This window comes from Sander lucioperca, chromosome 22 (genome assembly GCF_008315115.2).
Source record: "Sander lucioperca isolate FBNREF2018 chromosome 22, SLUC_FBN_1.2, whole genome shotgun sequence".
Classification (NCBI taxonomy): domain Eukaryota; kingdom Metazoa; phylum Chordata; class Actinopteri; order Perciformes; family Percidae; genus Sander; species Sander lucioperca.
The window spans coordinates 2,353,036-2,365,535 of record NC_050194.1 but is presented as its reverse complement, the minus strand read 5'-3'; the positions used below and the strand labels follow the sequence as shown (position 1 = coordinate 2,365,535).

At 42.7% G+C, this 12,500-nt stretch overlaps 2 protein-coding genes across 2 annotated transcripts in view; one reads left to right on the top strand and one right to left on the bottom strand.

Annotated features, from left to right (window-relative positions):
• Positions 1-4,481, top strand: part of stambpl1 (STAM binding protein-like 1) — a 20,274-nt gene extending 15,793 nt beyond the window's left edge. The window contains exons 10-12 of the mRNA XM_031312228.2: positions 1,584-1,696; positions 2,431-2,530; positions 4,187-4,481. Coding sequence (XP_031168088.1) covers positions 1,584-1,696; positions 2,431-2,530; positions 4,187-4,243 — 270 coding nt within the window. The 3' untranslated portion in view covers positions 4,244-4,481. The remainder of the gene's footprint in view (positions 1-1,583; positions 1,697-2,430; positions 2,531-4,186) is intronic.
• Positions 4,482-6,502: 2,021 nt separating this feature from the next.
• Positions 6,503-12,500, bottom strand: part of acta2 (actin alpha 2, smooth muscle) — a 15,024-nt gene continuing 9,026 nt past the window's right edge. The window contains exons 4-9 of the mRNA XM_035997525.1: positions 11,910-12,020; positions 10,669-10,753; positions 9,585-9,746; positions 9,250-9,441; positions 8,731-8,912; positions 6,503-8,082 (exon numbers count right to left, since the gene is read on the bottom strand). Coding sequence (XP_035853418.1) covers positions 7,939-8,082; positions 8,731-8,912; positions 9,250-9,441; positions 9,585-9,746; positions 10,669-10,753; positions 11,910-12,020 — 876 coding nt within the window. The 3' untranslated portion in view covers positions 6,503-7,938. The remainder of the gene's footprint in view (positions 8,083-8,730; positions 8,913-9,249; positions 9,442-9,584; positions 9,747-10,668; positions 10,754-11,909; positions 12,021-12,500) is intronic.

Sequence of the window (12,500 nt, the reverse complement as noted above, 5' to 3'; positions counted from 1 at the left end):
GAAACACAGACTAAACACAGGCTAAAACACAGGATAAACAGGCTAAAACACAGGATAAACAGGCTAAACAGGCTGAAACACAGGATAAACAGGCTAAAACACAGGCTAAAATACAGGCTAAACAGGCTGAAACACAGACTAAACACAGGCTAAAACACAGGATAAACAGGCTAAAATACAGGATAAACAGGCTAAAACACTAAACACGCTAAAGTACTCTTCAAACACATTTGACATTTGAATATGTCATCCTGGGCTTTTTGGGAAACCCTGATCTACATTTTAGAGACAGAACAACTCATCCATTCATCCAGGACATAATCACACGTGATGAAAATCATCGGTAGTTGCAGTCCTAAACACATGATTGGTGGATTTATTAATTGATTAATTGACTAAATGTGTGATGATGAGTTATCTCTTTATGTTGTCAGACATAAATCAGATCATACCACTAAATAATAACATGTTAAAGCTGAAGGGTCCTCAGAGAGAGAGTGGGCGCTCAGGTTTTGGATCCACAGAAAGATGACCTTGTACTTTCTCGTCCTGCTCATTTGCATGATCAGACGTCACCATGGCAACAGTGCCTGGTGTCGATGAACAGATGGGAGGAGAGAGAGAGAACTGAGATAGGAACACACAGACGGAGGTCTCACTCTGATACCAACACATGATGCATGTGATCGGGAGCATTGTACATCGGAGGAAGCAGTCCCATTAGATTAGAATGCCTTTCATTGTCACTAGACACATGAACAATGAGATTGAGAGTAACTCCTTTTCCAGCGCCAACGTGTACGTAAAATAAATATAACATGGAATACTGGAGTACTGCAAAAAAAAGTTGAACAAAAGGTGCACAGTTCAGTTATGTATATATATATATATATACATATAAAAAATATGGTTTTATATACAGTGTGATATGCAGTGTGAGTTATTGCAAATTATTTGAATATTGCCCAATAGTGGTGATCATATTCAATGAGTAATAGATATTGGATAATGAGAGTAATGATATTGCACAGTATGCAGATATTGCACAGTATGCAGATATTGCACAGTAGTGAAATTGCACAGTATTATCAGTAGGATTAAATATTAAATATTGCACATGCAGGTGGGTAGAAGAGAGTCCGGGGGTCGGGGGGGGGTGCATGTGTGAGTTCAGAGTGGTTTTGGCTTTTGGAAAACAACTGTTCTTGAATCTGTCAGTAGTTTAGTGCAAACATCAGCAAAACAAGTGAATAAATAAATATTAAAGAGCCTCTAAAAGTCACTACAAAAAGTTCTAAAAAGAGATAGAAGATAGTAAATAAAAGACATACAAGACATTTACTGCTCAATTCATTCCTGATACTCCACAGCGTTAAGTGCAGTTTTGGCTTTTGGATTAAAATATTTTCTGAGTTTGTTGGTTTGTGTTTTTAATTGTCAGTTCAAACAGAGAGGCTGGCTCTCCAACGTTGGGTTCATAGATGTGTGAATTGTTTTTCTGTGGTGTGTGTGTGTGTGTGTGTGTGTGTGTGTGTGTGTGTGTGTGCGTGTGTGTGTGCGCGTGCGTGCGTGTGTGTGTTTAGACTCATCCCACTCAGACGGCGTTCCTCTCCAGCGTCGACCTCCACACTCACTGCTCCTATCAGCTGATGCTGCCGGAGGCCATCGCCATCGTCTGCGCCCCAAAACACAACGAGTAAGACACACACACACACACACACACACACACACACACACACACACATAGAGACACACACACAGAGACACACACACACACACACACACACACACACACACACACACACATAGAGACACACACACAGAGACACACACACACACACACACACACACAGAGACAGACACACACACACACACACACACACACACATAGAGACACACACACAGAGACACACACACACACACACACACACAGAGACAGACACACACACACACACACACACACACACACACATAGAGACACACACACAGAGACACACACACACACACACACACACACACACAGAGACAGACACACACACACACACACACACAGAGACAGACAGAGACACGCACACACACACACACACACACAGACACACACACACACACACACACAGAGACAGACACACACAGACAGAGACAGACACACACACACACACACACACACACACACACACACAGACAGAGACACACACACAGACACACACACACACACACACACACACACACACACACACACACACACACACACACACACACACACACACAGAGAGACAGAGACACACACACAGGATTTGTAGTTTTATAATTGAGTCCTTTCAGGCATTGAATTGTTAATAAAAATTAATCTTACAGATGATATGTATCAATATTTTAACTCTGCATTAATGATATCGGCTTATTGATCATTGCCCCCCCCCCCCCCCCCAGCACCGGTGTGTTCAGGCTCACCGGTCCCGGGATGTCGGAGGTGTCCGGCTGCAGACTGAAAGGTTTCCATCCTCACTCCAAGGAGCCGCCTCTCTTCAGCGTGAGCACCTTCCTCCTTCCTTCTCTGTGATTGGCTCAGAGACACATGACGCACTGACCAATCAGAGCGCTCTCTGCCTCCCTTACCACCAATATTCTCAACGCCGTGCGCTCATTGTAGTCCCTGAACACACCACGCTCCTTTTGATTCCCTAATAATAATAGAACTGTTGGTAGGTGTGTTTCTGGGTCAACATTTAACGTTTTGGTCCCGATGGTTTTCTCACTTTTTTCGACAGTTAGTGGCATTTTCCTGACATTTTGGAAGCTTTTTTCCAATTTTTTTATGTCACTTTTTCCGATGTTTTTGTCTGGACTTTTCTGCGCATTTTTGTCACTTTTTTTTTTTATAAAAAAATATAAATTAAAATGCTATAAAATTGACTAAAACACCCAAATTCAATAATAGTAGTCAGCTGATCATTTCATCTACTTGTGAAGAGCGTTGCAGAGAACCATCCACGTTGGTTTTTTTGACAATTTGGTTGAAAGAAACCCAAATTTCTGATATGGAAACTTTTCAAAATAGGCTCAGATTAGACCCGAAGACACCAGGAAGCCTGGTGTCAGGTTAGGTTAGGTTAGGTTACTTTATTAGTACCCGTAGGTAAACTAGTTTTACAGTCTAAGAGGACATCCTTAAAACTTTGTAGACCACAACATTAACACATATAAAAACAGGCAGTAAAACATAGATAAAAAGGAATAGAAAATAGTACATGACCAAAGTGCTTGTGCGTTTTGTGTTAATAATTTTACCGTTTGTTTAACAGAGTGATTGCCGCTGGTTTTTAAATGTTGTAGTTCTGTAACCAGGAACTCTTGGCCTCCGTCCAGAGGGGAGAGACTGGAAGTCCCTGTTCAGAGGGTGTAGGCTACCTTCTTTGATAGCCGTAGCTATCCGCTGTAGTTGTTTAGCATACAGGGATGGGGGCTGCAGCTGGGACTCCCCAGTCAGCTTACTTGACCATCTTACAATTTGGTTTAGTGTTGTCTTCCCGTCCACCGTGCACGTGTTTTGGGGTCAAAATTTAAAATGATGATTTCTGAAGTCTTTTGCCACTTATTCTGATGTTTGTTGAATTTTTACTGCGCTTGTTTTTTGATGTTTTGGTTGTTGTTTTTTTTCCACTTTTTGAACATTTTTTCCGATATTTTTGTCATTTTTTTTTAAAGTTCTTTTCTTCAAATGCTATAAAATTGACTAAAACACCCACATTCAGTAATAGTAGTGAGCTGATCATTTATGTTTCGTCACAAGGCATGTATGCATCGAGTACTACAATAAAATGTTGTATTTAGTTCAAGTACTTGGTGAACCATTATTTATTTATATATATATATATATATATATATATATATATATAGCCTAAAATCCTTTCTTATATTCCATTATATCCTAAATACTTTTGCCATGAAGTTGGTATTGACTGGTGTTGTGAGCGTTGCATGGAACCATCCATGGAGACGACAGGAGGCTTAACGGCCAGCAGGTGACCGCGAGCTGGCTCCAGGCCCCTGAACGCACCGCCACAGGATGGTGCTTTCAGGGGCCGTGGTCGTGGAGTTTAGCCAGAAGAAGTGAGCGTCATGTGGCGATGACAATTAAGATTAGACACCAAAATAACTCGTTAACCTCTCCCCCTCTTGTTCTCAGGTGTGTAAACACGCGGTGATTAGGGAGTCAAAGGTCATCCTGCTGGACCTCAGGTGACACGAAGAGAAGAAGAAACTCAACACACTGCCTCTCTGTGTGTGTGTGTGTGTGTGTGTGTGTGTATGTGTGTGTGTGTGCGTCTGGTGTGTGTGTGTGTGTGTGTGTGTGTTTTCTGGAAGTTCTTGAAGTTTTTTCGTGATATTTTTTAGTATTTTGAGATCAGCTGCTGGCTGGAGATAGATATGAATCTGTGTTTGTGTGAACAGCTGTTTTCAGCCTGTGGTATTTGGGAGATCTGCTCCTTTCTGTTTCATATCATGTTCTTCTGAAGATCTCTGAGTCGAAGACAGAAACCAGCTCGGACTTCTGTCACCGTTTTCTGACCTTTTCTAAAGCCAAGATGAATCAGCTGCAGCCTGTATGTGAAAACGTGTTTTAATGAAGATCAGCTGTGTGTGTGTGTGTGTGTGTGTGTGTGTGTGTGTGTGTGTGTGTGAGACAGTGTGCCTTCTTAAGAAACCCAACAACCAGTCAGAGTCTGTCTCTAACAGATCACACACACAGCTTCAGCGTTTGTAGAGAATTTAGATTTCAGGTGTGACCGACAGCCGAGCCTCGGGAGCCGTTAACCGTGACACCGAGAGTCTCTTTGGTGAAGTGAACTATCAGTTAGGAAGTATATTGTACAGCCTACTGTTCTTTTATATCATGCAAAACTAAATGTAATAAGCTTTTTTGGTTTTAATAATATTGTTTTTAACTGAAAGTATTATTATTATATTATAAACTCGTAATATCAGTTAAACATTAACATCTCTGTTCGTTTGGCTTTGCTCGCTTTGCTCTAAACAACATCAGAATGTGTGTGTCTGTGTGTGTGTGTGTGTGTGTGTGTGTGTGTGTGTGTGTGTGTGTGCGTGTGTGCGCGTTCTTGTTTTACTATATTCGTGGGGTCCCATAACCGGGAATACAGTATACTTGTGGAGTCCCTACAGCCTTGTGTGGCCCAAAATACTGGACCCCACAAGGTTAAAGGTCTGTTTGAGGGTTAAGACTTGGTTTTAGGATTAGGGTTAGAATTAGGTTATGGTTAGGGTGAGGGTAAGGGTTAAGGTTAGGCATTTAGTGGTGATGGTTAAGGTTAGGGTAAGGGGCTAGGGAATGCATTATGTTAATGACGGGTCCCCACAAAGATAGTGAAACAAACGTGTGTGTGTGTGTGTGTTTTTACCGCTGTGTTTTTTTGGTAATAAATCACCGCCTGCTGCTCCAACTGAGTTTTCTTTCTGTTTCTGTCTCACTGCAACATTCAGAGAAAATATGTAACTTAGTACATTGTATATTATTATATAGGTCAGAATGATGCTGGAACAAACCACTCATGGGGGCGTTTTTTTGGGGGGGGGACAGACTCAGAACAACATGCAGTCCTGACAGACTCAGATTATTATTCTAAGTGTCTGACAACATTATGGGATGGATCCCTACAGAGATAGACCTTTTAGTTAAAGAGTAAGATCCTTTTAGTTTAACATGAAACAGCCCCGAAATCACCATCACCAAACCCACCAGACTCCATGTAAATAATCAGGACTTTTAGCGTGTATAGAGCCAGCATATCTCCACCAGACTCCATGTAAATAATCAGGACTTTTAGCGTGTATAGAGCCAGCATATCTCCACCAGACTCCATGTAAATAATCAGGACTTTTAGCGTGTATAGAGCCAGCATATTTCCACCAGACTCCATGTAAATAATCAGTACTTTTAGCGTGTATAGAGCCAGCATATCTCCACCAGACTCTATGTAAATAATCAGGACTTTTAGCGTGTATAGAGCCAGCATATTTCCACCAGACTCCATGTAAATAATCAGTACTTTTAGCGTGTATAGAGCCAGCATATCTCCACATGTAAATGGGTGAATTAAGGGTTTATTTCAACCAAACCAGAGTGGTGATTGTTGGAACAGCGGAAAGATGAACCAAGACGGCTTTTGATAGTTTGATTTAGTTTCTGTCCACTTTGAATGAAGTGTGTTTTACCATGATAAAAGTCCTGATTATTTACATGGAGTCTGGTGGAGTTTAGGGATGGGGGATTTCGGGGCTGAAATAAAAAAATATTGAAATAAGTGAGGAAAAAAAACATCCAATAACTTGACAAACTTTAAAAAAAAATTCAAAACAACAACAAAAAATGACCCAAATGAGCATCAAAAATGTCAAAACATTGACAACCCCCCAAAGACCTTCAGACAGCCCCCCCAAATGAAGTAGTAAACGTTAACGTTAGAAATAAGGAGCCGAGCAGCGATCTGGTTTCAGAGCTTCTTTATTCGTCTTCTGTCACTTCCATCACACACTCGACTGGTTTTACCCAGAGTTCAACAGCTGTGACATCATCATTACGCTGCGTGAAGATAACACCAGCCGGGGGAGGGGGGGGCATGTAACATCAAAGCTTTCATTCTTTAAAAAAATCAAAACAAACAGAACCAACATGGCCGACAGAGGGGGGGGGGAAGAGGGGGAGTGGAGGTTTGAAGATGGAGGACAAAGCACCACATTCACAGCTCTCAGGTGAGCGGGGTTGGGGGGGGGCAACATCCTGGGCTTTAAATCAGCTCTCTGGGTCATTGGCCAACACGGCTCATAGACTCTTACCGGCCAATCAGATTCTCCGCTTCTTGAAAAACTGAAAAACGACATCAAAGAAAGGCTTCTACGTGTGTTTTGGTGAGCCCAGAGGGAAGATATGGCATTTTAAAAGTAGCCTACGTGTACGGTAGCTAGCTAACGGTAGACAACAGAGAGAGGGGGGTATTTTTACGGCTGTTTCGGAGCGACGGAGGGAAACTACTTCAGTCGACACAGTAAGTGGAACCGACATGAGGAACTGAAAGTTGCGTTCTAATCCGGCCCGATTCCTACCGGTCGGTACCCAACCCTATTTATTTCCCGCCGTTCTCCACCGTTCATATTCTCCGTTTTAGCATAGCTCGTAATCGATACCGCGCGCCGACACGTAGCCGATGGTTGCTGGTGTTCATGGGAAATGTAGTATTAGAGCTACGAGCAGCGTTGGCCAGATAAAGATTACACACAAAACCGACCAGATTTCTTGGCGGGAAACGGACCAATCTGGAAACATTTCTGCAGCTGGCCGATCCAAACAGACGCTGAGTTATTCGCTTTATTCATCACCGGACAAACTGACTAATAACTTTAGAATGTTTCACGTTTTTACCCACATTTTGGTGGGTTGGTGTGTGTCAACTAGAGCTGCACGCTACGAGGAAAACAGACCATAATATGGCGATATATAACCAGATACTAGTGTTCTCAGTTCGGCTGCTTTCGGTATTCTGCTAAAATACAACAAACTGCTTGTTGAGTTTAAAACTAATGACAGGAAATCATTTCTACCTTTCTTTTATTGAACAGACTGAACATTGGATTGAATATAAAAGGCAGCACTTAAAACAGAATGAGCGTTACATTTTCTGCTGATATTTTCTTCGAAGATTAAAACCGACCTATCGTGCACCACTAGTGTTGATTTAAAGCCCTGACGACATCACTTCCCCTTTGACTTTTAGCTTTTCAAAATAAAACATTTCTTTAGCATCTTCTTATACACCAGAGACCCTGGGTTGCTTCCTGCTGCGGGGTGTTTTTGGGGGATCTGTTGTTGCTAGGGTAAGATGGCGTGGGCGAAGAGGGGGGTGGGGGTGGCGTCTGCGGGGGTTTCTAGAAGCACTTGCGATGGACGATGGACGGCCCGGCCTCGTCGTACTCCTGCTTGCTGATCCACATCTGCTGGAAGGTGGAGAGGGAGGCGAGGATGGAGCCGCCGATCCACACCGAGTACTTCCTCTCTGGGGGCGCGATGATCTGCAGGGGGGGGGGGCAGGTTAGTTCAGAGGGCGAAATATGCTGGTCTCCAAAACCAACAATGAAATGATGTCAGACGGAAAAATAAGTTAAAAAAAGGGGCAAAATGTGGGGAAAAAACCCACCAAAAACGTAGAAAAACTATCAGAAACATTAAAGAAATACGTCAAACGTAGACGACAATGTCGGAAAAGACTTCTTATGTCGAAATGGGTCAAAACGTTGAAAATAATGTTTAAAAAAATGTTGCAAAAAGTTTTTGTTAAAAAAAATAAAATAAATAAAAATAAAAAAATTTACTATTTAAAAGAAATTTACATAAAAGTGTCCAAAACGTCGAAAAAATATCAGAAAAATCAGTAGTTGAGAACATCAGTTATAACGGCCCACGTATTAAAACATTGTCGGGTTTAAATCGGGCTCGGGCTCATAATTACAGTTAATGTGTCGGGCCGGGCCGGGCTCGGACACAACGTGCTCGGGCTCGGGTAGGGTCGGGCTGGATTTTTTGGGCCCCATCTAAGCTCTACCTGTAGGGGGACCCAAGCTGGAAAAGTTGCATAGTCTGCCTTTAAAAACTAGAAGTTGCATCACGGTGCTGGGTTGCAATGTGTTGTAATGTGTAAGTGTGAGCTGCAGGGGGCAGACCTTGATCTTCATGGTGCTGGGTGCCAGCGCTGTGATCTCCTTCTGCATGCGGTCGGCGATGCCGGGGTACATGGTGGTTCCTCCAGACAGCACGTTGTTGGCGTACAGGTCTTTACGGATGTCGATGTCACACTTCATGATGCTGTTGTAGGTCGTCTCGTGGATCCCTGCCGACTCCATGCCTGCAGGACGGAGGACGAGACGCTCGCTGTGAGACTAAGTCTACTCTGCTACGGTTTGGAGACAGACAGACAGACAGGCAGGCAGAGAGAGACAGACAGACAGACTGACAGACAGACAGAGGGACAGACAGAGGGACAGGCAGACAGACAGACAGAGGGACAGAGACAGACAGAGAGAGAGATAGAGAGAGAGAGACAGAGAGAGATATCGAGAGAGACAGACAGACAGGCAGGCAGACGGACAGAGGGACAAAGGGACAGACAGACAGGCAGGCAGACAGAGGGACAGACAGACGGACAGGCAGACAGAGAGAGACAGAGAGACAGACAGACTGACCGATGAAGGACGGCTGGAACAGGGTCTCAGGGCAGCGAAACCTCTCGTTGCCGATGGTGATGACCTGTCCGTCCGGCAGCTCGTAGCTCTTCTCCAGCGAGGACGAGGTGGCCGCCGTCGCCATCTCGTTCTCAAAGTCCAGCGCTACGTAGCACAGCTTCTCCTTGATGTCCCGCACGATCTCCCTCTCCGCTGCACACACAGCACACACAACCTCAGACCTTCTTCACCTCATGAATTATCTTTTAAACTGACAAACATCAGATGTGTAATTCATGGCTCCATTCAAACAGGATCTAGAAGGCAGGAAATAACCCGAGATATATTCGGCGTACCCGTGGTAACGAAGCTGTAGCCGCGCTCCGTCAGGATCTTCATGAGGTAGTCGGTGAGGTCGCGGCCCGCCAGGTCCAACCTCATGATGGCGTGAGGCAGAGCGTAGCCCTCGTAGATCGGCACGTTGTGGGTCACGCCATCGCCAGAGTCCAGCACGATACCTGGGGGGGGGAGACAGGCAGACAGGGGGGAGACAGGTAGACAGGTAGGGGAGGAGACAGGCAGGGGGGAGACAGGCAGGCAGGGGAGGAGACAGACAGACAGGCAGGGGAGGAGACAGGCAGGGGGGAGACAGACCGGCATACAGACAGACAGGGAGACAGGGAGACAGGCATACAGACAGACAGGTCAGTCTTTGTCCTGGTAATGTACCTGTAGATGAGCCAATAAATCCCTTATCGCTTCAGAAATTAAACATTTTAAAGGACAATTTGTTTTTTCCAACCTGAACCCTATTCCCCCATGCATTGGTGTCTAAGTGATAATAAAAAAATTAAAAAAATCTTTGAATTTGGTCCAGTGTAAAATTCTGTCACCGGGCTGTAATGTAACCCTACAGGACTAATGTTCAGTATCAGTCAGCGTCACTAAAAGTTCTGTTGTTGCTGCTGACAGACTCAGATTATTATTCTAAGTGTCTGACAACATTATGGGATGGATCCCTACAGAGATAGACCTTTTAGTTAAAGAGTAAGATCCTTTTAGGTTAACATGAAACAGCCCCGAAATCACCATCACCAAACCCACCAGACTCCATGTAAATAATCAGGACTTTTAGCGTGTATAGAGCCAGCATATTTCCACATGTAAATGGATGAATTAAGGGTTTATTTCAACCAAACCAGAGTGGTGATTGTTGGAACAGTGGAAAGATGAACCAAGACGGCTTTTGATAGTTTTATTTTGTTTCTGTCCACTTTGAATGAAGTGTGTTTTACGATGGTAAAAGTATTAATTATTTACATGGAGTCTGGTGGGTGTTGGTCTTCGTTAATATTTAAATATTTATTCACTCTGAAGTCACACAACGAGAATGACAAGAACAGAAGCTGTAGAAAGAGAAGAAGAGGAGTGTGGTCCAACCTGTGGTGCGTCCTGAGGCGTACAGAGACAGGACGGCCTGGATGGCCACGTACATGGCGGGAACGTTAAAGGTCTCGAACATGATCTGCACACAAACACACACACCAATATCTAAATATAAATCAATAACTGACCCAAAGCTGCTTTCAGTACAATTCAGTTTATATAAGAAGGAAAACAGCCGGAGAAAAATACACAAAAAAGGAGCCAGAATTAGTTATTATTTCTCCTTTTCTCTGTTTGTAGAACTCTTTAATAAAGTATATGATCAGTACCAAAAACTTCGTAAAAAAAGTGACAAAACGTAATAAAAAAAGTGACATCAGAAACATTAAAAATAAATTACTTTTGTTTGTTTTTTAGTCGAAAAAAGCGAGAAAAAAAAAAAATGTTTTAAAAAAGTTTTACTTTTCTTTTTTTAAAAAGCAAAAACAAACGTGGAAAAAACACACAAAAAAACGTTGAGTACAGTGTGTGTACCTGGGTCATCTTCTCTGTGTACTCTCTAGAGTATAATATACAGTAGTAGTACTACAGTATGAGTACCTGGGTCATCTTCTCTGTGTACTCTCTATAGTATAATATACAGTAAGTAGTACTACAGTATGAGTACCTGGGTCATCTTCTCTGTGTGTAGTACTCTCTATAGTATAATATACAGTAAGTAGTACTACAGTATGAGTATCTGGGTCATCTTCTCTGTGTGTAGTACTCTCTATAGTATAATATACACTAGTAGTACTACAGTATGTGTACCTGGGTCATCTTCTCTGTGTGTAGTACTCTCTATAGTATAATATACAGTAGTAGTACTACAGTATGTGTACCTGGGTCATCTTCTCTGTGTGTAGTACTCTATAGTATAATATACAGTAGTAGTACTACAGTATGAGTACCTGGGTCATCTTCTCTGTGTACTCTCTATAGTATAATATACACTAGTAGTACTACAGTATGAGTACCTGGGTCATCTTCTCTGTGTGTAGTACTCTCTATAGTATAATATACAGTAGTAGTACTACAGTATGAGTACCTGGGTCATCTTCTCTGTGTACTCTCTATAGTATAATATACACTAGTAGTACTACAGTATGAGTACCTGGGTCATCTTCTCTGTGTGTAGTACTCTCTATAGTATAATATACAGTAGTAGTACTACAGTATGAGTACCTGGGTCATCTTCTCTGTGTGTAGTACTCTCTATAGTATAATATGCAGTAGTAGTACTACAGTATAAGTACCTGGGTCATCTTCTCGCGGTTAGCTTTGGGGTTGAGCGGTGCCTCCGTGAGCAGCGTGGGATGTTCCTCCGGAGCCACTCGCAGCTCGTTGTAAAACGAGTGGTGCCAGATCTGACCAATCACAGAGCAGAGAGTCAGAAACAATCTGACCAATCACAGAGCAGAGAGTCAGAAATAATCTGACCAATCACAGAGCAGAAGATCAGAAACAATCTGACCAATCACAGAGCAGAGAGTCAGAAACCTGTCGTGTGAATGCTGATTCAGCAGATTCTTCATTTTCTTTGGTCGCCTCTAACTTCTGCATACTTTCAGCAACAAAAATCATTCAAATATCAAAATGTTCAGCTCTTTCAGCACATTATGGGTATTCTTCAACTTAGTTTCTGCTATAAATACTTTTTTAAATATTAAGCTTTTTTCAATTTTTATTTTACATTAAAGTCAGTCGAGCAATCGTCAAATCCTCCTCAGGCTTCTTAACTTTTTGAAATGCTTCTCCTCTAACATACTTTCACCTACAGGCATCATTCAAACTTCAAACTGTTCACAAAACCTTAAGCTATTAAAGTTATATTCAGCTTCATAATA